Here is a 22405-nt window from a genome sequence, read left to right as displayed (position 1 = left end):
AACACATATATATATATATATATTTAGCCTCTACCGCTGTCTTCCCCCATCCTGGAAACTGGAAATGCAGAAGTGCTTTAATTTGCGTGTAGAGCATGTAGAACCAAGCAAGGCACACACTTTCGTTATGCTTCAGCTAGAGCACCACAAGCTTGCAGAAGAGAGGTTGAACAAGGCAATGCTCCTCACCTCACTGCTCATCACTGACCAGTATTTCACCCGTACGGCAGCTGACACGACTGAGCAAACAAGTCTTCCTGACAGTGGCACAGGTACGCCTTATCTTTTCATCCTCATGCTATATATTACCTCCTTTGAGTGGCTGACCCCATACACTATAAAACATATTGCTATCCATTACTTAAATACATTACAACAGAATCCACTTGTGGATCTGAAGGCCTTAAATTTCTACAGAAAACATATGAGGAAAACAGAAGTTATTTCTGGGGGTTTTTAGTTTATTTTTTTGGTGGTGGTGACAGTTTGGGGATTTTTGTTGGGTTAGGGGGTATTTTTGGGTATGTTTTTGGCTTGGTTCTCCTCCAGGTCTCCCTGGTTTTGTGTAACTTACCAGCATTGGCTTTTGGTGTTGATTTTTGTTCAAGTGGCAGCTGAGGCAAGTTACTTAATGCTTTCTAGTAAACATTAAAATATTTTGACAACTATTGAGAAGAGCTGCAGACAGAGAAGATGAAGGCTTTCTACTGCCTAACATTTGTAACTTGTTGCCATTCCCTTATTTTAGCAAAAGTTATACAGAAATAATTGATTAACAGCTGGTAAAAATACAAAGTCTTCCAACAGGAGTTGTTTTTCAGAAAACTCAACAGATAATACATTGAACATGAAACAGTGTCGCTGGCTCTATACCACACTCTGTATCCAGTTTCACAGTGAACGTAGTTTTAAATTTTAACAGGGATTTCCAATATAGTTTGCTGTCAGCATGACTTTTTAAGTGTTGCATGTACATCTCGCACGCTAAGCCTTCTGAGGACTTGTACTACTTAGTAACTACACATTTTAATAGAGATTTACAAAAAGGGAGTTACAGGGTTTGCACACATCACCATATCAGGCTTGTCTTGTATTTGTACCTGTCCTTGTTTATTTAGCCTCATGGACTCTTTTGTTAAGTTTATTGTCAACAGCAAAACAGAGGAGAAAATTTACTGGAGACTGAGTACTCAAACTTCAGAACTTTCAAAGTTAAAAAACTACTTTCAAAATGTAAAAACAAATTCAAGGCTCATTAGAAGAAAAATTAGAAAGTTTAGCTATTGATTTGGAAACAACAAATCTTATGGAAAAATCCAATTTTTCTGATGCCAGTACAAGAACTTCTCTATTAAATGGAAAAGGAATACCTAGGATACCTACTCTCAATTTAAAAGGAAAAAAACATGTTGTGCTAAGTGTCTGTATCCTGGCTTATTTTCATAAGCATCTTTCCCTGCTAGAGGGGTGGAATCCCATTCGTGAATGTATCTCTGACGAGAAATCTTCTGGCCTTACTAATCCTACCAGACCACAACTCTATTGTGTCAATTGGAATACATAAAAAATGGCAATTCCGCAACCCCGTCATGACTCAAACCAGAACATAACCAAACAGAACAATTCTTGAAAGAAGTTTAATTATAGCCTTCGATTTAAACTGAAGAGGCCAGGGCCACTCCTCTTACGTTCCCCACTAGGACAGAACATCAGTTCATTATTGCATGATCTAATAAGGCAGCTGCTACAGACAGAAATAAAATAATGGACCTAGAATACGCTCATAATCATATGATCTTTATTGTGGCAGCATAAATGTCCAGCTTCACACCATCTTACTCAGAGGATCAGATGATACGTAGAGCAGAACCTACCAGAGTGACTCTGAATAGTCACAGCAACGTCCCCCTCCCCCTGCATCCCAATAACCTCATCTATAGCAACATCCTCTGCCCGCAGTGAACAGGCGAGGAAGCTACAACTCTGTTTGCTACGGATGTCTAATAAACTTGGATTGCACAGGGAACAGATGTATCAACACCGCAAGCGTAGGCATCTGCAGGAGGCTAAGAATCACCCAGAAGCACCCAGGTGTGAACATGAGTGCCACGGTGGCATTCAAACACCACCGTGCTTGGAGTGCGCTCTTCTCCCAGGGCTGACCACAACACCATCCAGCAGACACCGTTCCAAGAAAAGTTATCATGCAACAGATAGCAAAGTTCAGCCCAACCACTGCACTAAGCACCCAGAAGGACTCCAAAGAATACAAAATACATCAGTTCATGTTTTCTCATGTTCACCATCCAACAGTATGGAAGACACCTGTAGAACTGTAAGGTAGTAGCAAGGAAGTAACCTGCTACTTGATCTCTCCTTAACTAACGTGTTTGGAGAGAATAACCATTGTATCCTCAGACTGCTCATGAAAAATGTCCAGCAGCTGGACATTGAAAATCTAGTTTAGCCTGAGTTCACAATTCTAAAGGTACTTAGAGAGAACTGCCACAAACACCATAAAGCATGAAGTCTCAGAAAAGTCTTAGTCAAAGAAATAGTCACTGAGCTCACTAGCATATAAATCTTTAACAGAAGGCTGGAAAAAAGAAAAAAAACCCAAAACTTTATTCTAAGATTACTTCAGATGCTATGAAACAGACCTGTTCAATCTAGACATTATGTCTAGGCTATATGAGGAGCAGTGACCATCCATATACAAAATAATTTGCTTGCAATTTGAGAACTGAAGTTCCAACAAAGAAGCCAACTGAGGTACACCTAGGAAAAGGCTGAGGGTTGTTGGTGCAGGGACAAGGCCAAGAGAAAGAAGAAGGTAAAAAGAATAGCTGGTTTTCATGGAAAGCGTTTGTTTGTTTTGTTTTTTGTTGTTTTGGGTTTGTTTGGGGTTTTTTTGTTTTGGTTTTCTTTTTTGTTGTTGCTTGTTTCTTGTTTGGTTGGTTTTGTTTTCCCACTGACCTTTTAAACTGTAAATCTGTTGCCAAAACTGAATTCACTGACACTACTTGCAGTAACATACTAAAATGAAGGTACTTAACACGGATACCATTTCAGAAGTATCCAACAGGGAAAACAGATATTCCTTAAAGAATTACTACCTGAGAAAACACTAGTGGTACAATTACACAAATATTTTCTCATACTTTTTCAAAAAGGGAATTTTTAATTAAGGATGAGACACTTTAATTAAGGATAAGACACCCTTACTGTATCTCCATGTGACACATCCCACATTGGAGACCCTGTGCAGACAAATCCTCCAAAACGGGTCCATCCAATTGCTTCACTGTGTCATCCTATTCACAGCGCAGGATTTGCCTGAGGCTGCGGTGACAAACGCTACAGACTTCATAACAGAACAACAACTTCTGCTGTGATAGAGCAGGTTTTTTTTCCCTAAACTTGAGGATTTGGGCTTCATGTCTGATTAATGACCAAAAAGGCAAAGGTTTGTATTCTAGTTTTAAAAAATCATCAATCTTTTCCCACAGAAATAGGGAAAATTGTCATGAAGAATAAAATTAACTTTATCCTTGAGATAATCTGGAATATTTTGTGCTGATTCTTCAAAAGTTCTTTTTGCATTCTTACCAAATAACACAAAGCATAAATAAGTAATCATCAACACTGGAGTAAAATAGAACATGGAGCATTATGACAGTGTTTACATCAAATAAAAAGTCCTTTGCATCTTCTCACACATAGTAGTCACATATTCCATGTTCCAAAATACTATCTTGAACAGAGCAGCTGAAAATGCAGAATGTTTATTCTCAAACTCAGTTCTGACATGTTTGGATCTCAGCTGTTTCATTATACTCATGTTTTCCCCAGAATTCAAAGTGATGATTTGGTACACAGCAAAGTATCCAAATGCTTTGTAGAAGACGTTCTGCTACTTCTTTGTCATCAAATGTGCACAAGAAGGATTACAGTGAGGTTAAGCAAGAAATAAAATGCACATCTGTGTAAAAGATAGAGCTGCAATCTTCAAGCCAAGAAACCAGAAGCCAAAACAGGCATGCTTTACAATATGCATCTTGCTTTAAAACAAATAGAACAATCCTTGATAAATGACACTCTTTATACAGAAGGTAATGTATTTTCTGCAATTTTAAAGGTGAAGGTTAACAAAGCTTTAGGTTTGCTTTAAGTTTAGATGTATTGTGGTTTGTTGTTTTCAATACCAGAAAGATACTCCACAGAAACAGAAAAGTGTAACTTGTTAAAGTTGGTATGACGCACATTCAAGCAAAACAATCATCACTTCTAAAAGCATTTCCAGGTTAGGTAGTTGACAAATATGAGAAATATTTTCATAATATCAAAAAAAACAAACTGATCTTTAGTAAAAAGTGTTTGCATGAAATCAAAGGAAATACATACTTGACCCAAAACATATTTGAAAAATCCACATTTCCTGCTAAATTACAACATCAGTGTAGCTTAATGCTGGCTTACACTGGACACACTGTTATCCTAGAGCTAGGAAATTATCAGGACCGCCAAAAATTTAAAATTACTTTTGAATAGTATTTGCCAACTATGTTAAAAATTATTATCTCTGTAAGTTCAAGACACTCTTGCAATACATGATCAGGCTTCAGCACAGTGCCTATGAACTAACACCACAGTTCAGACAGCAGAGACAGTTATCTTTCTGCCTTTATTTCATTTCAGAAGCAGTATCTTCAGATACACCTATCTTTCAACTGTCTCAAATCAAAACAATCACGCTCATCTGAACTCTGTAAAGACAGAATCATCCTCCTAAGGGCCTTTTTGACAGCCCACACCATGACAGTGCTGCACAGATATCATGCAGCTCCTTCCCCAACTACCTCACATTAGCCTTAAATTGAGTGTTTATTTGTAGTTCCATATTACACATCACTGCAAATTCCTGTTTTGTAGCTTGCCTAAGAAGACCACATCTATACTCCAATCTGTAAATAAAATTTAGCACATCTCAACATGCTTGCTCTGAAATTCACTTCCAATCCTCTGTAATAAGAAGTTGCTTCAACTTCCAAGTCCTTTAATTATTTCTCCAATACCTTCACAGGACTCTTCCTCTGTACATGGCACGCTTGCTCTCTAAAAGACAATGTTTATGATCTTTCAGTTTCTCTTCCAGTGCCCTTTTTCATTCCTTATTGTTATTTAAAATATCATTTTTCTGTAATGCTTCCTGCCTCTAAGCATTTAGAGAGCCACATTGCTTTACTGAGAGGAACTGGAACATGGAGCTGTACACACTGACAGACATCAGCCATAAATATCACACATCAAACTCCTGCATGGCATACTTCATTTAAAGTATGTTCACAACATACACCAGTTTGTGACTGGAAGGTCATCCCAGCTGTGTACCAGAACATTATTTTTCCCCACGGCCTCACAGCAACTGTGGGGAACATTTCCTTCAGGTAATGAGACACGCTGAAAGGCCACACAGAATTTCAGACAGTGCCCTGCCCACCTGCACTCACAGGTACATGCCCTTCATATCTTTCAAAACCAGACTACAAAGAAAAAACAAAACAAACAAACAGTCAATTTGTTGACTCAATCCCTAACATAAGTTTTGTACTGTACATATGTTTTTGTATTGATAAAGGAAACCTTAAAGCATTTTTTCTACTCAAAGCCTGAGTATCAGCAATGAATAAATGATGAAGGAGCAACTTTTCTTCTCTTCCCGCCCCCTCCCCCCCCCCCAGAACTAACCATCTGCTAAAACTTGTTTTCTTTGTGGTTTTGAGTCTGCCTGCCATTGCTCACCTACAGGTGATGAGGAATGACAAGTCATCTGACTTTCCCACCCTGGATATTTCCTGTGGTTCCAATAGGCTAAAACAATTAAATAATATTTTGATGTTACCAAAGCACGACTTTTACATAACAGCTGTAAAAACGCATGTGAACAATAAAATTTCGGAGCACATTCAATGTTTCCCTCATACAAAACATTTTCAGAACACAGATCACAAATGAGGCCTTACAAAGAAAAATGATTCACATATCCTGGTAGGCCAAATATTTTGTCTGGACTGATTATAGACTAAAAGCACTGAAAAAACAAAGAGCTTCCAGTAAGTGTGAGCATATCTTATGGCCCATATGTATTTAGCAAACAAAAATTAGCTCCTTACCCACCTGCCGGAATGGCATTAATGCCAGTGTTCAGGCTGTCAACATTTCTACCAGCTAAACCCCGCACAAGTATGTGCAAGCCAGTTCAATAAAGCAATGTAGAATCATCTCGAGAGAGTCTGGCCCCGAGTGCTCAGACATGTTTTGCTCTGCATTCTCCAGTACTCTAAGCCGGGGCTGCGGGGGGCACGAGCAAGGCCCGGCGGTTATTGGCCTTCCATCATGCCAGAACTCCAAACCGGTGTGTCACCATTCAAACATCCCTGAGCTACCCACAGCCTTACGGGAATGCTCTGCCCTCTAAAGATAAGAGGACTTACCTGGAGCACCTTTTAAGAGAACAAACTGGAGCAAAGTTTGAGTAGAATGATTTTCAGGTCAAAATAACAATAGCCTAGAACCACAGGATCAAGCAAATAGCAACAGAACATAATTCCATCTATGCTTACTTGATTTAAATCAAATGGAAACAAATACGTGCCAGTGATCATGCGTTCGCCCTTGTGTAAGCAAGTAGATTGCCACAGTAGTCAAAATCATCTCGTGATGTCATCTGACTGAACTACTGCATGACCAACTTTGTTCTTCACAGCTGCAGAAAAGTTCCAAACAATATGCTTAGCTTCCGAACCAAGAACAAAAAGAATGGCTCTACTTCAAAAAGGCAATCAAAATTAACACCATCGTTTGAAATATCCACAAATGTCCACAAGTTAAACACTGTTTGTTTGTGTTCTGGCTTTCAAAGGTTAACAGTTTGTTTCATTCCCTCCTCCCCTAAGAATGCAGCTGCCAGAGTGACTTACATTAAGTGGGGGTCAACACAAAGAATGCAGTCCTTTAAGAGAGGCTCAAAAAATATGTTGTATCCAAACATCATAAGTGCTACTGTGTATTTGTATTTCTTCTAACACTAGTAGTTTTCACTGAAGTTGAATTTCGTATAATGTCAATCATATTGTCCATGTAGTATAACATTTTTTCACCTGATCTCTAAGCATAGTTAAACAAATACTGCAAATGCTGTTAAATACTTAGGTGACTAAAATAAAATAAAATAAAACAAAAACACGACAAATACAAATATCTAAAATAAACATCAATTTGTGATTTTAAACAATGAGTATGCTCTTTCAGTTTTTTAGATAATTCTTTTTAAAGTGTAATGCGAGAATAAAGTATGATTCCCTGCTTACATGCTAAATCTCCGAACTCCTTACTGCCATCTCCCTCCCCATAAATAAGCTATACTGCCAAGATTTTACATATTGCAATGCATTTCCAGGGCATGCACCATTATCAGTTAAAAAAAAATAAATCCTCTATCCAAACCTCACAATTATAAGAACATGAAGGAATTGGTTGCTTGAAATTAGAGCATAACTGAGGAAAGTAGAGCTGCATCCACAGCCTAACAATCAAATGCCTCTTGACTATGAGCCCGTAATTAATTAATAGAACATAACCTCTCCCTTCTGAGGTTGTGGTAGGCCCAGAATATTAACTGGAGCGTAATGCGTCTTACACAGGAAAGCAGATATTCTTCTAAGTGACAGCAAATCATGTTCTTGCAAGTAAGAATGCTACTTTCAGATAGGTTTCCTACAGAAGCAAGGTTGATGTGATCAACTGCCTTTAACCCAAACAAATATTATCCAGTGACCCTGATTTGAAAAAGAGTATTCAAGACATCCTGTGGCTTACCCAGTAGCAGCACTATTAGAGACATTCAAGGCAAAGACAAAAATGTGCAGAAAGATATCCCTAGTTCTGTTGTTTACAAAATAATTCACTCTTGTTTCTTCAAGTACCCTGACTCTCAAACTGTAGCCCAATTTATATCCTACAAGGCACCTCAAATGTAATAGGACTAGGAACATCACCTGAATGTACTTTCTGCAAATTTACTCGCTACACACAATCATATGTGGAGCAGCATTAATTCTATCTCCCAGCCGTGACATGTGAGCCATTCTGGGGTTCAATGCTCAGTTTTTGTTTCGGGATGGTTTTTGTTTTGTTTTTGATTAAAGTCACTGCAGGCTGAAACACAAAATATAACTGTAGTTGTTCTCTAAATATATATAAGCACATACACTAACACAAACACTTTTCATATATACACATAAATTATTACTTTCAGAAAAATGGAGATAAGAAGAGAAGAATTCAAAGTGGTCTTGAAAGATTGCAAAAAGTTACAAAAGAGCATGACAGAGGCAAACTGCAAAGCTGCAGAGTTCGGTCAGAACAGCTGATTACACATATATGGCATGGCCAAATAGTCATCCGTTTAGTTAAAAGGGATGCAGAGGTTAAAGTAAACCACAAAGTGACTCTCCATATCCTGATGTTGAAAAAATAAATAAATAAATCAGAGCAATGTCTACACATGGAAGTGCCAGCAAAACCAGCAAATCACAATCTCACTCTCTGTACTGGTAAGATTCCATGTCAGTTACCACATCCAGTTTGGTCACCACACTTCAAGGAGAAAAGTAATAACAGGCTTAAAGTTGCACCAGAAACCACTTGAGTCAAACACTGTGAAAATCCTTTCAAAAAGTTGGACAGCATAGCACTGGAACAGAGTGACAGAGCAGGCTGTGACAGAGCTGTTACTGAGGGGTTCTTAGGAGGAGTTCAACAATGGTTCAGGTGATGCCCAGAGGTCCTGCCCAGGATTCAGGACTGCAGAAACCAGAGCGCAACCAGAGCTCTGGGAACACCTCAGCCATTCCTGTCCCCTATGCTGCAACCTCCAACACAACAATGTTTTCTCGTGCTTGTTTAGTTGGGTTTTGTTTTGTTTGTTTTCCAGAATTCCATACTGTTTATTTCTGAGTTCACTGTTGGACTTATTACCAGACATTAAGCTGATGTTTACAGAGAACGGTCTCAATAAATGTGAAGAAATTTTTCACTAAGTGATAACAGCTGAAATGGAAATTACTGTTGTGAATGTATGTCAGGACCATCTTTTCTCACTGATGCATACACTTTAGCTTGTATTTAGCAAAACTGCATTTCATCCAAAATTTTAACAGTTAGTCACTACCTACCACAGCTCTCTCTGGAGCCCTTCACCATAAGATTTACATTGAGTAATCCCAAATTATTTTAATATTTTTTATTTAAATCATCTGCAAGTCTCATCTCCTAACTACTCCACCTCTCTTTTTACCAGATATTCACAAATTGAACAAAACAAGGTCTGCAAAACTAACTTTGGCAGTCCATGCTACCAACTTTGCCTATGAATAGCGACCATTTGCTTTTATCCTCTACTTGCAACTCTTGAGACTCTTATCATTTAACCAGCAACAGTTCAGATTCTTTAAAAGCTCCAGATATGATAATATGCTGAAAACTAAGATTGGCAGGCAATGGTGACACAAATGTTTGTCCATCTGTTCTAAAAACTCTAAGTATATGATGCTTTGTACAACTATATCACTACAGTTCAAATCTCTTCTCGGTAACTGTCAAACACATAAGAATTTTAAAAAATATTCAGAGTATTCATAAAACCACAAATCAAATACATTTAATAAAACATAGAATTTACATTTTGGTGTCTACAAATCTATTTTTAAACCTTTAAGAAAGCACAGTTAATACTAGGTAGGACGTACATATCAGATATAGACAGTAAGTAATTAGGGACTCCTACTGCTCAATAACTCCTGCCTACTGCTCAATAACTCCTGCTCATTTCTAGACTTCATATAGGATTTTTTTGAAGTTGAAATATTGTTGAAATATTTACCTTTTTTTTTAACCCAAAGCAAAATGAGTAAAATTGGTCTTTATAAAACAGGAATGGATTTTTAATTCAGAACTACATGCTGCAGTTCAAGAGTTTTCTGCTTCAGGATCACAAAGTATTTTATTAGTAGTCATAATTTAAGTTTTACAAGAAACCTGAAACAAGAAAAATTAGTGATTTTAGGGGAGGACAGGAAAGGGAAGGAAGAAAGAGGTGAAAAGTGGGAGACAATGCAACCCACAAACCCAGCAGGCAGGCAGAGAATGAACAGAACACACACAACTCCCCAACAAAGAAAGATACAAGTTGCACAGTTTTTATTTTTCAGGATCCTATCTTTAGCCATCACAACTATGGGAAAGGGAACACCTCCAGAGTCATTTCTGTAAAATAGGTGACACTGGGGGTCCAGTCCAAGTTAAGATCTTATATATAGATATATAGATATATATGTACACACTTTTATATAAACCCCACCTCTGGGTCTTCTAACTTCAGATAATGTTGAGCATACTATCAAGAAAACAACATTACAAAAATTATAGTTTTCAGAGCTAGGCCTCTAAAATCGTATCTCATACCGAGGAACAAACCTCATTTTTGTTAGAATTAAGTATGAATGTAAATTATTACCTTCTGTCTTCTACCAGGCTACTAACAAGAAAAGCAGCTACGATTAACAGTGACTACATCTAAAGACTAGACTAGTGAAGCCACACATTCTTCAACTGCAATTTTCTGAAAATGGGCCATTTATTAAAAAACTGGACCATGTTTTCTTAAAAAAATATATATAAAAAAATAAAAATGAGCAAACACATAAACATCTTTTTTTAAACATGCAAAACTTGTCACAGGGTCAGAAAGGTAGACAGTGTGTTTTCTGGACACTGTTCAAGAACACACTCTCACAAAAAAAATAAAATGCTTCAATGACAGCCTTGCCTCTTCTAAAAAGATGCCATGTGGCAAAAGAGAACAAAATAATAAAAACAGCCTCCGCAAGGATATTTTGTTAAATATGTATGATCTCATCTCTCTTTGCAATAAACACTCTAAACAAAGTATTTGGGAAACACAGTACTGAAACAACAACCTTACAAAAGTATAACTACTTGAATCAACACTGTTTACTCAGTGGCAAACCTGGTATCATTATTTATGCAGATTAATCAAACAGGAAAGAGAATCTTTTGAAAGAAGAGTTTTGGGTTCCAAATCACAAACATGTGGTTCTCCATGGTTTTGTTTTCTTTTCAGTTGCCTGTAACTGAAAAAACATGCCACTTGCTTTGGCTGTCCCGCTGAATCACACTGCCATCCCAGCTGACACACCACAGCTTCAACACCCCAGTCCCACAACCACCTCCTGACACGGTCTGGGATGTTCCAGTTCTTTTTGCTGCTTCTCTGCTGGAAACGATCAGCCCTTCAGAGCTGGAAAAAAGCAACGTGTGCCCCATGCGAAACACAAATCCAGGTGTCTCAGCTCAGAGCATGTTTACTGGCGGCTTGAGTCAAAACCCCGGTCCATTAGTGGAACTAGCCCAGAACCGGTTTGGGTGTCTAAAACTGCTGGAGGGGCAGTTACCTCCAGCTAAAGGGCAAATCTGAGACTTCCACAGACATTATCTTAACTCACTTAGCAAAGTGAACCAGAATTTGTTACTTAAAACAAGCATTTATGTTTTAGACACTATAAAGTATCTGAAGAGGAAATATTTCTTTGCAGCACTTTGAACACATAGAACTTGCACGAATTTCTGAACATGAATTCCAAACTTTGACTATTTATTACCATGGAAAGCATCCTTTGATTCTTATCTCTTTTGGAAATACTACTAAGAGTATCTATTCCAAACCTTGGGCTTTCTACCAGTGCTGAAACTTGCTGATCATGAGAAACACGACGCTAATTAGTTTCCTATTTTGCCAAAGCAAGTAGCTCCTCAAAAGCATAAAATAATTAACTATATTTCTAAGAACCGTGGGTGAACGCTAAAGCTGAAGGCAACGCTCTGGCAGCAGTTCTTCTCTCCCTTAACAGGGAATTTCAACTAGCTCCTCAGTTGCAGTTGGGCACAATCTGTTGCTCAGGCTACTTTACAACAGCAAATTCTGCCCAGCAGCCTGGGCAGGCACAGCACCAGGAACCCTCACAAGGACCCGCCACTTCACCTTCTCAACTGCACAAAAGCCATCTCCAGCGTTTACGGGTAACGTGAGTGTTCAAAGCTGGGAAAGATGAAGATATCGAGGGCAAATCCAGACCCTTCTACTAGACACAATGAACTCAATCACAAATTTCAATCACCCACATCGGAATCTGCTACCAGCTCTTACAGGATGAGTATTGAGAGCCATGTCCATGACTAAACAAAAAACAGTGAAGAAAAAACATCTCACAGACTAAAGGTTCTAAAAACTCACAACCTAAAAGACAGAGACTAGAAACAGATTAAATTACCAACATAATATGGGAAAAAAATGTGGTTTAAAACCCGTGGTTTAGGAAGGAAATGTATAATCAATTTTACTTTGAAATCACGTTCAAAAAATTCTAAGTTCTTCAAAAATACGAAACCTACTTCTCTCTTCACAAGTTACTAATCAAGAAGAAAGAAAAATGAAATCCCCTGTAACTTCTACTAGAATGAATTGTGTTAAACTTGGTTTAAAAATAGTATATAGTAACAATATAGAACAGTAACAGCTTAGTCATTTCACAAGCTTCGTAAAACTACTATATATCTTCTGGGAAGAGACGACTAATGAAGAAACAGTTCTGCAGGAACAAAGCGTGTGGCTTTCATTTTTTTATGCAATTGCAATTTGCGTTTTTATGAAAAGCAGCCTGTGTAATAGCATTAAAAAAACACAGATTTCCTAATTTACTGTTATTTAAAAAGTACAGTATGCCCATTCAACAGTATTTCAAGAATTACAAGTCCATTACAGTTGTATTTATGACAAGATCACAACTTTGCCCTTTTGAATAAGGTCTTGAGTACTTTATTACTCATACAGTCAGCTTACGCTTACTGCTACTTAGGAATTATATTTATAGTTCACAGAATAATAGTCACAAAAAAGCACAAGTGTCTGTATTTCTTTGTCCAAAGCACAAATATATGTGTTAAGAGTACAAATTTAAAATGTGAGAGTTTAAAAATGCAGTGATCAAGCTAAAATGTTTATTGTGCTACAACTGGTTGTAAGAAACTAAGAAGAAACATAAGTGCAGTCCCTTTTGATATGCAAATAGCTAACAGCCACAAGCATTGCTAAGGGTGCTCTAACCTCTTATTCTATAACTATTTTCAATTATTTCTTACTTACCTAAACTAAATATACCATTTTAAGTCTCAATACATAATATCTGCCTCCAGCTCAATTATTTCAGAAAACATCACACCAAATACTTTTTCTGTTTTTAAGAAATAAGACTGTGGAAAAGGACTTTTTTGCATAAACAAAAGTTCTAGCAAACACTCCTTTAGGCTCAAAATTCACAGCAGGGACAAAACTTGGCATTCGTGTTTAGGTGATGAACTGATATTTATTTAAAGATGAAAACCCCGAGCAGTCAGACTGATTGGACAAGAGGACTTCATCTCAGAAAAACAAGAGTAAATAGAAATGGCCAAACAGACTAAGAGAGAGGGGAGGGAGGGAGGGAGGGAGGGAGGGAGGGAGGGAGGGAGAATGAGAGAGACACACTAAGGTCAGAGATTCTTCTGGGGTAAACCTGGAAAACCAAACTAGAAGACAGAAAGAATTTTAGAACACCAGAATGTGTCAAACAGCGTAAGCAGGAAGAGCAGCCGCTGTCGTACACAGCAAGGGCTCCCGAGCCACAGGGTCACGATCTGCAGCACAGAGCCTGAGGGGACGCTGCCATCCCACCGCACTCACTACTCCTGGCATTAAAGTTTATGGCATCTGGCAAAAGTAGCTCAACAAAAGCTGTTTTCCAAAGCATGATTTTCCACAACTCAAGTCAAAACTCTAGAAAGAGGAGTTGTCATTCCTTTGCATCCACAAGTATCTGAGAAACCCTCCACCAGAATGTCTCATCTTCCTTCCAGCTACTATTCCATTAGATCCAATGTTTAAGTCTACCAAGACGTTTCCAATCTTGCTGAAGACCTATCCAAGTATCAGAGAGTGAATTTTCTGTGTTTTGCAATTTTAAATCCTAGGAAACAACATACGAACCACATTAAAAGGACATCATTCCTACCTTCCCCGCGCCCCCCCCCAAATTTCTGAGTGATTGATTTTGTAACCCCAGTAGCATTCCTCTGCCTCATCCACCGAGGTCTCCCAGGGTCCAATGTGGTTTTGTATGCAGCTGTCCTGAATTTGTATCCAGAATTATGACGATTTTGTATTTTCTGTATATTAGCATTCCTCTGCTACAGCTACACAAAACCTCAGACTGTACTGTCTGTCAACAGCTACTGGTTCTGGCTGCTGTACTAAGAGTCTGTTACCTACTCCAGTTTAGTGGAAATGTGATTAGTTACTTTGTTGTTACCCTGAGCACAAGACAAGCAAACAAAGAATTCAAATTGTGTTCAGTCATTACATTTTTCCACATTATACAATTTGTAGAAGACTGAGAACTGATAATCGTAATCATCAGAGACATGAAATCATGATGCATCTAGTCACTAAAAGATAACCAATAACAAGCATGTTCTTGGCTCAATGAGCAGGGATTTAGCTGCCAAATCCCGATCAACACTAATTGGATTGTCCCTGACTTCAGAATATACCACTGACTCCAAAGGAATAATTTATTTCAATGACGACATATAACAGGAATTCCCAAAATACCAAGCAGAAGCAAATTAATCTCATCAATAATAACAGTGTTATTTTCAGAATTTTTTTTTTCACTATATAAGCAAGAAGCCCGAAAAATCACTGCAAAGGAGGAGTAAAAGACGACTTTCTAATTACCAGCATATATTTGTAAGATACAACATTTGCTGAGGTTTATCAAGGTTGAACAGTGAATTCACTGTTCCACATTTTAAAATTATACCACAGCAACTGTGGTTTTCCTTTGTTTTTTACTTTCTAACTACCAGTAGCTGGGAAGGTAGTTGGTATTTTAATTTCACAGTATCACCATAGCAATCGTCTTATCTTATAACACTGGAGAAGATAATTATATTATGTTTGTGATGTTGGAGGAGTTAAATGTCATTCTCATTGTCCCCCCACTGAAAAATATGCTTGTGGTTATAGAAGGCCAGTGCTTAAACGGCATTCAGTCAGGCTTGCATAACAAATTGTTTTCCATGAACATGCTGCAGGAAAAGTGTCTTTTTGTTAGATAATCCACAAAGTTAATCCAGGACAGAAAACAGCAGAGAAAGTTTCTTTACTGCGCTTCAGTCTTACAATATCCCCAAAGATACGAAATTATATTTCCCTCAACACAATCTGTCTCCTCGCATTTTAGGACAAATGAAGATTCATTACAGAATAAACATGAAAGCCCTATGAATGTCTTAATTTAAATTGAAAGGCTGAAAACAACGTATTTTTATTGCTGTTGTTATTATGACGGCAAGACCAAGTGAGCAAAGAGTTTCAAATCCAAGTTCTTTAGAGATATTCATTAGCAGACATTTGAGGGAAAGAAGCTTTATACTGATCTGTACTGATTTTGAGATTTTTCCAAAATTATAGTGAATCCTTAAATCAAAATCACAATATTTTTTTCTCATTATTATATATTAGAAGAAATTGCTTAAATACATTTTAGGAAGACATGCTACCAAAAAAATACTGGTTTAGTTGGGGTTTTTTGTTGTTTGTTTGTTTTCTCCAAGCAGATTTTCAAGATAGTCTTATCTAAAAAAAAAAAAAAAAAAAAAAAAGCAAAAAAGCAGGAATGGAAATACTATTTTCTTACTCTGTTTCAGTGTGGTATTGTGGAGGCTGCTGTATTTGAAAACTGAACTTAGCAAGGACAAGGTTTGTAGAGAGAGATAACTTCTTATACTAGAGCAACTAATTGTTTGGAAAAGTTTCCGGGCACCCGCCCATGCCCTTCCCCAGTCACAGCCAACTACAGCAATCTCTTACCAATACACAGTTACTTACTATCTGCATTCCACTTCAGTTCTGATAGTACACTTGTTGTTTCATTAAATCACAGCTGTAAGAATTCCTCTGCCACAAAAAGGATCTAGGTTTTGTTGCGTTTCTTTCTTTTCCATTTGAGATTTCCCTAGACTGCACTCCAATCAAACTAAGCTGCAGCACAAACCAGAAAGCCACTGAAGTAACAACTTGATTTCTTTATTTTTCTACATTTTCTGTTTCACAGAGATTGCGTACCAAGATACCGAGAAATCATCCACTCCTCAGATACATACTAACCCAGAGGAATGCCTAACAATGAATATACAACAAATACACCAAAAAGTCCTCATGATATTATATGTTATTTACTCCACTAAACGAAAATTCTTCACAGGCAAAATCTGTCCACAGAAAAAAATCACCATACAACTGCATTTAGAAACTTCTACTCTATCATCAATCACTTGTCTAATTTCAAAATCCAGCAAGATATAAAGCTATGCTAGACAAGAAAGGCTTCCCTGAAAAGAAGTTGATAAAAATCCGAACAGCAACAATGACAACAGCGCCTACACGTTATATCAGCATTTATCAGTTATGACAACGGCCAACTAAAACTGCTATACTGCTGCAAGCCTTCTGTCATCCACACTGCAACTGCATAGGCAAGCAAGAACAGACAACACTGGTCTGTCTTCTTACAGCAAACAATCCCACAGGAAACATTCGCTGCATCTTACAGGTGTTGAGAGTCAACTGCTGGCTACACAACAGCATCCCTAGCAAAGCCATTACGGGTGTATGAGCAAATTCATCAAACCCAGGATTTAGTTCTCTTTAGCCTTGCCTTTCAGTTGCTGAGCTAAAGACACACAACATTCTCTCCTATACCTTTTTTGAGTACCATCATATGCAAATTCCAGGGATAAATTTATGATTACGGCTTATACCAGCAAAAACAAAACCAAACAAAAATGCATTTTCTCATGCCCTTCTGTGATCTTTGCAAACATCTGTGTTCTTCCTAAATCCCATCCACATTCTGTTACGCAAACAAGTTAAATGGGAATTTTTGGTGAAGCACATCAAACACACTTCAAAGTCCATGTAAAAAGAAAATGGATATACAGCAAGGTCTTCTGGGATTTTCTCTAGCTTTTAACCCAGGCTGCCTACCTTTTCTAGCACCTTTGTTCCCTTTAGAGACTTTGATAAATGTTTCTCGTAGCAAGTTACATAACAGGTTTATATTGTGCTGATACGTTAGAGAAAAATGTGGTTATCTACCTCAGTAAAGGTTAAGTTAAATGCAACATAATATTAAATCTTTCACATTTCCACTGTTAGAACAAAAACAAGGGTTTTTATTAAATGTACAGGATTTATTAAATCTGGCTCCTCCAACCATGTCAAGACACTTGAACATGAACCTCAGACAGGAGCTACTGCTATTGCAGTTCTTCATAGTGGTTCAGAATGAGTCTTTACAATACAAAACAGCAATCAGAACTATGACATATTCAAGCTTACTTTCATGGTGAAAGACATAGACCAATTTTTTAAGCAGGAATACAGTCAAGCGTACCTGAAATACATACAAAGCTAAGTGAACCAGATCATCCTTTACTACACAATGACTTCTCCTTAACTTCCCACGTCCCTGAAAGTCCACTGACACCTACACTGCCAACAGCAAAGCTCATTCTCCACTCACATTGAATATTCGGGCATTTCTCTGAGCACAAGTCACCTGTCTGTTTTGGGAACTGTTGGAAGGCACCCATTACTTTCCTTGGAGCATTCAGGAGACTAAGACACCTGACTAACACCTTTGTGCCCAAGGTTCTAGGGCCACTTAAGCTCATATAAATTCAGGCTGCAGTGATCTGTCCTCCTTCTGCATGCTCCTGCTCCTCCTTTATGCTAACACTGGCACTCGTTTGAAATCCTGGTGAGCCAACTCTGCCTCAAAAAATAGCAGAAAAGTAACCCAGAAAAAAATAATACAGCAACACAGGCAAAATACTCAGCAAGAAAGGTCTCTTCAACAGGTCAACATCCTAAAGCAAGCTGAAAACAAAAGGAAGATTTAACACAATAGGGATGATAGCACTAGGACTGCAGTAACATCAATTTACACAGGCCTAGACTGGAGCAGGAATGAACTTGAAAACATTTGACCCCCGAGAGGATAGTCTCTTAGGTTTATCTGAGGACAAAAAAACATCCACTTCCCCTTAAGACTGACTATGTTGGATAAAAACTTGTAACACTGAAGTTTTTCTGCAACAAGAAAAATCTATAAACCTGCTCCTGAATTGCACAAGTGCAGAAATACAGCATTTTAGGTATTTATAGTGAATAAAACTAGATAATATGCACAAGTCAGTAGTATGTTTACCACATCTTCAGTATATTTTAGATACTGGCACATGTAAATAAATCCATGTAACACATGCAAAGTTAAAACAGATGATGGCTGCTATAGAGAGATAGCAGAGGCAGAAGGGCTTTTCTGGGAGAACAGTCGTTACTATAAACATCCTTTCTTATTAACCGCAAGTGCACATTATCCAAACTGCTGCTGACGTACAGGTTGGGGAAGAGAGGGAAGGTTACAGGATTTTTGTTTGCTTGTTTACACAAAGATATTCCACAGATTTTTCCTGAAAAAAAAAAAAAAAACCACAACCTACTATAAAATGTAATTCCGCTCAACATGAAAATCAAACATATTAAAACCAACCCAGAACCTTGTTGAAGATGGAGGCAGCAGGGGAAAGGGGAAAAAAAAAAAAAAAAGGAGGGAGAAAAAAGAGAACATACTTGATAATTTAAAAGCTTCCCAGGTAATAAGTCTATAGTCCTAGAAATGTTTGCTCCTGCTTTTTCATATAGAAGTAAGCACAATAAATGCATCAAGAAACTACAGCTTTTACAAGAAAAAGAAAGGTCAGTACTCCATGTATTATAGGATTGCATGTGGGGGTAAAGGAATTTCGAAAACAATGCATGCCTAGTCTTCAACAGAATGTTGGTCCTTCAAGCATTTTTAGTATGAAGCATTAAAGCAGCAATGAGCAATTTAAATAATGAAGTCTAAATAGTTACTTTCTGGGCATGACCTTTTCAAATTAAGGTTCTGGAATTATTTCTGAATCTGCACAACTTCATCCATGCAAGCAATTCTGCTCAACTTAATTAGACGATTTATGTACAGGAAGTTAAACACATACTTAAATGCTACAGATGAAGACATTTCACAAACATAAAGCTTTCCACTGCAATCTGTGATTTTATTTCACATAGTGGCTGTGCCAGATTGATCATACCCTTTAAGACGGCAGCATACTTGTTCTGTCTCCTCAATTAACCCTTGCATTTTCTGGTTGCTTCTTTGATTTGGGCTCTCTATTATAGCTAGGGAAAACGTTCCAAACAGGAGAGACAAAAGGAGAGATTTTCAACCTAATAGTTTTTAACATAAAGTACTCTCCATTTCACATACCTCATACTTTTGTCACTACAGTTAGGACAAGTCTATTTCCAAGTTGGAGGGGAAGAGGGGGAACCACACCACAATTAATGGAATAACAATACTGGTATAGTAAAATCCAGGAGATCCTTGGCAGAATCTTGTAAGCCATTGTATCTTTATAAACACATAGATATAGTGATTTATCTGAAAATTGTGCTTCTTTAAAAAAATTAAAGGATCTTACTCTAAAAGTTAATTAGCTGCACTTTTATAATTAACAAATTCACATTACATGCAATTGCTACTTCAAAGAATTACTTAGCATAACAAACTTGAGTGTTGTTTAGTTTAGGCAGAGCCAAATAAATTTGGGGACATTCAACTGTTTAAAACATTGTTTATTAACAACATACATTCAAAGGATTGTTCTGAAATACCCAGTATAAACACATATCAGCTGACAATCACTTCATTTTCAAATCAGTTTATATACGGATTTAAGATCTCTCCAGCAACAAATGTGATATTATCAAAACAGAAAGTTACATAATAGAAACCACTCTCTCTTCATCCACAGAACGCCAGCAGATAACACCACTTTCCTTTCACCTGAGCAGACAGAAAACACATCGATTCTCTAAGCAGAGCAACCATTCCTGAAGAGCCTCCCGAGTGCCACGGCGCTTCCCCAGGCTGCGACACCTTTTTAAGAGGCGATAAGCTGTAAGACCCCAGTCAAAACGCCCCAGTGCTTCCCAGGACCCCTAGTCTTTGTGTTCTTTTGAGGCCGCAGGGGTCCGTGCCCCAGTCAGCAGCACAAAGGTGGGGGAGTGACAGCCACCACCGCCGCTTTCTGCCGACGCGGCTCGGGAAACAGGCACCACAAACACCCCAGCCGGGCCCCGCTGCCCGCTCAGGGGGTGCGGCCACTTGGGCACCGGTGCTGTGCGCGTCCGTGTGCGACATTTTAAGCGGCCCCAGCTTTCTCGAAGGGACCGCTGCCCAGGCCAAGGCCGCGGGGTACAGCCCGGCCGGCTGCCGCCCGCCCGGGGCCGCTCCATGCCATGACCCGGGCCGGCGGGGCTGCGAGGTGGGCCAAGGCCGCGGGGCGGAGGCGAGGCCGCCCCTCTACCGGGGATGCCAGGGCCCGGCAGCGGGCGGCAGAGGAGCCCCTCCGCTTTCCCGCCGGGCCGCTCCGCCTCAGGAAAGGGGGATTAACCCTTCCCTCGCCCCGCCGGCCGCTGCGTCCCTCGGTGGGGGTGAGGCCGCCCCGCTGCCCTCAGCCACCCTCCTCCCCACGGCCGGACACGCGGCCCGTGCGCGCCGCAGTCTCCTCCTCCTGCGGCCCGACCGGAGGCGGGAGGGGGCCGGGGCCGGGCAGGAACGATGGGAGGGGGGAAGAGGCCAGACACCGCGGGGCAGCCCTGCGCGCAGCCACACCTACCTGTCTTCTCGTGGTCATAGCCCACCACGATGAAATAGTCGGCCAGCCTGGCCATGGTTGAGAGCAGCCCGCCTCAGGCCTCACCACCCCTGCTGCTGCGGTGGCGGCGGCGGCTCCCGAGAGGCTCAGCATCCTCCCCTCCGCGCCCGCCGCAAGAGAAGCGGCACCACCTCAGCCATGTTGGAGGCGCGGGCGCGCTGTGCGCCTGCGCGCCACCGAGACCGCTGCGCCGTGACCCCGCCGGGCTGGGCGTGGGCTGAGGGCTCGCCGGCGGCACGCGGCTGGGGCGGGACGCTGCGCTCCGCTGCTCGGGGGTCGCCGCTGCAGACGCTCCCGGCGCGCTCCGCAGCCCAGCGCGGGCGGGGAACGTCCGACCTCGCCCGCGGTGGGCTTTGTCTCCTCGCAGCCTCCCCCTGAGGTACCCACCCAGGGCGCGGGGACCCCGGAACACTTTCTCCCTTAAACAATCTGATGTGCACGTTCGGGGAAAGTCGGGTGTCGGAGTGGGACTTCACCTCACCGCCCTCCGCGGGGACGGCTCCTGAGAGGAGCTGCCGGGGAACGGCATCGTCCCCGCTTAGGCTGTGTGAAAATGGAACCCGGCGGCGAACTAACGCCACCTTCACCGTCGCACACCCCTCCCCCCCATCCAGCTCAGCCTCGCGAATCGAGACTCGGATTTCCAGGATGTCTCGTGTTTACGTTTCGTCCGCGATGTGCGGAAGGTGCCCCCGCGGGGGAAGTCGACCCGCGCGGCTGCCGCGGCCGTTAACGACCCAACGGCGCGGCCCGGCCGGGCTCCGTGGCGGTGCCCGCCCCCCGCCTGACAGGCAGCGAGTGACGGGGAAGGGATTTCAGCCCCGGCCCTGCCGCACACCAGCACCCGCGGCCCCCGACGCTGTCCCCAGCGGGCGCGGCAGCGCTGCCCTGAGGAGCCTACTCTGCGCTGCCGTGCGCGGCTGCCTGATCCTGCCGCAAGCTAAGTCCTCCTGCCCGCTCTGGCCGGCGTGGGTGTCCCCTTCCACGGGGGTATCAGCGTTTGGGGCTGGGAGCCTGGCCGTGGCGTTCGCTCCTAACGGGGGAGACGGCCGCAGCGCTCGGCGTGGCCCTCCTGGCCTCCGACGTGCAGGTCTGGGCACACGCGGGGGCTGCCGGGGGGCTCCGGAAGGCGGCGGGGGGACTCGGTGTTGCTATTTATAACGTACAGACGAGGCCGACACCTTTTGGACTCTTACCCTCGAAAGCCCGGTGAGCTTGCCAGCAGTCGCAGAGATGCTGGTGATAAACAGGGTGTCTGACAGTACAGCGCTTGGTTAACTGGTGGAATCTGCCAAAACGTTCTGATAAGCTTCCATGTACGTTCTGTGTGACAGCACAGAGAAAACAAACAACGCAAAGTACACCAGTTGCACTACAGTGAGGAGCTGCAGCAGCC

The 22405-nt window shown here is 40.8% G+C and overlaps 1 protein-coding gene across 10 annotated transcripts in view; it reads right to left on the bottom strand.

Moving 5' to 3' along the window:
- Positions 1-21183, bottom strand: part of SBF2 (SET binding factor 2) — a 268580-nt gene extending 247397 nt beyond the window's left edge. For 6 of the 10 annotated variants that reach the window (XM_065838442.2, XM_065838445.2, XM_071808910.1 and 3 more), the window contains exon 1: positions 20971-21183. In XM_065838442.2, the coding sequence (XP_065694514.1) occupies positions 20971-21025 (55 nt within the window). In that variant the 5' untranslated portion in view covers positions 21026-21183. The remainder of the gene's footprint in view (positions 1-20970) is intronic. The other 4 variants (XM_065838444.2, XM_065838446.2, XM_065838448.2 and 1 more) reach the window with 1 other exon arrangement.
- Positions 21184-22405: the final 1222 nt, after the last annotated feature.

Source organism: Patagioenas fasciata, chromosome 5 (assembly GCF_037038585.1).
Source record: "Patagioenas fasciata isolate bPatFas1 chromosome 5, bPatFas1.hap1, whole genome shotgun sequence".
Taxonomy (NCBI): domain Eukaryota; kingdom Metazoa; phylum Chordata; class Aves; order Columbiformes; family Columbidae; genus Patagioenas; species Patagioenas fasciata.
Note: the sequence above shows the minus strand (reverse complement) of the source record. Positions and strands in the feature narration are given on the sequence as shown.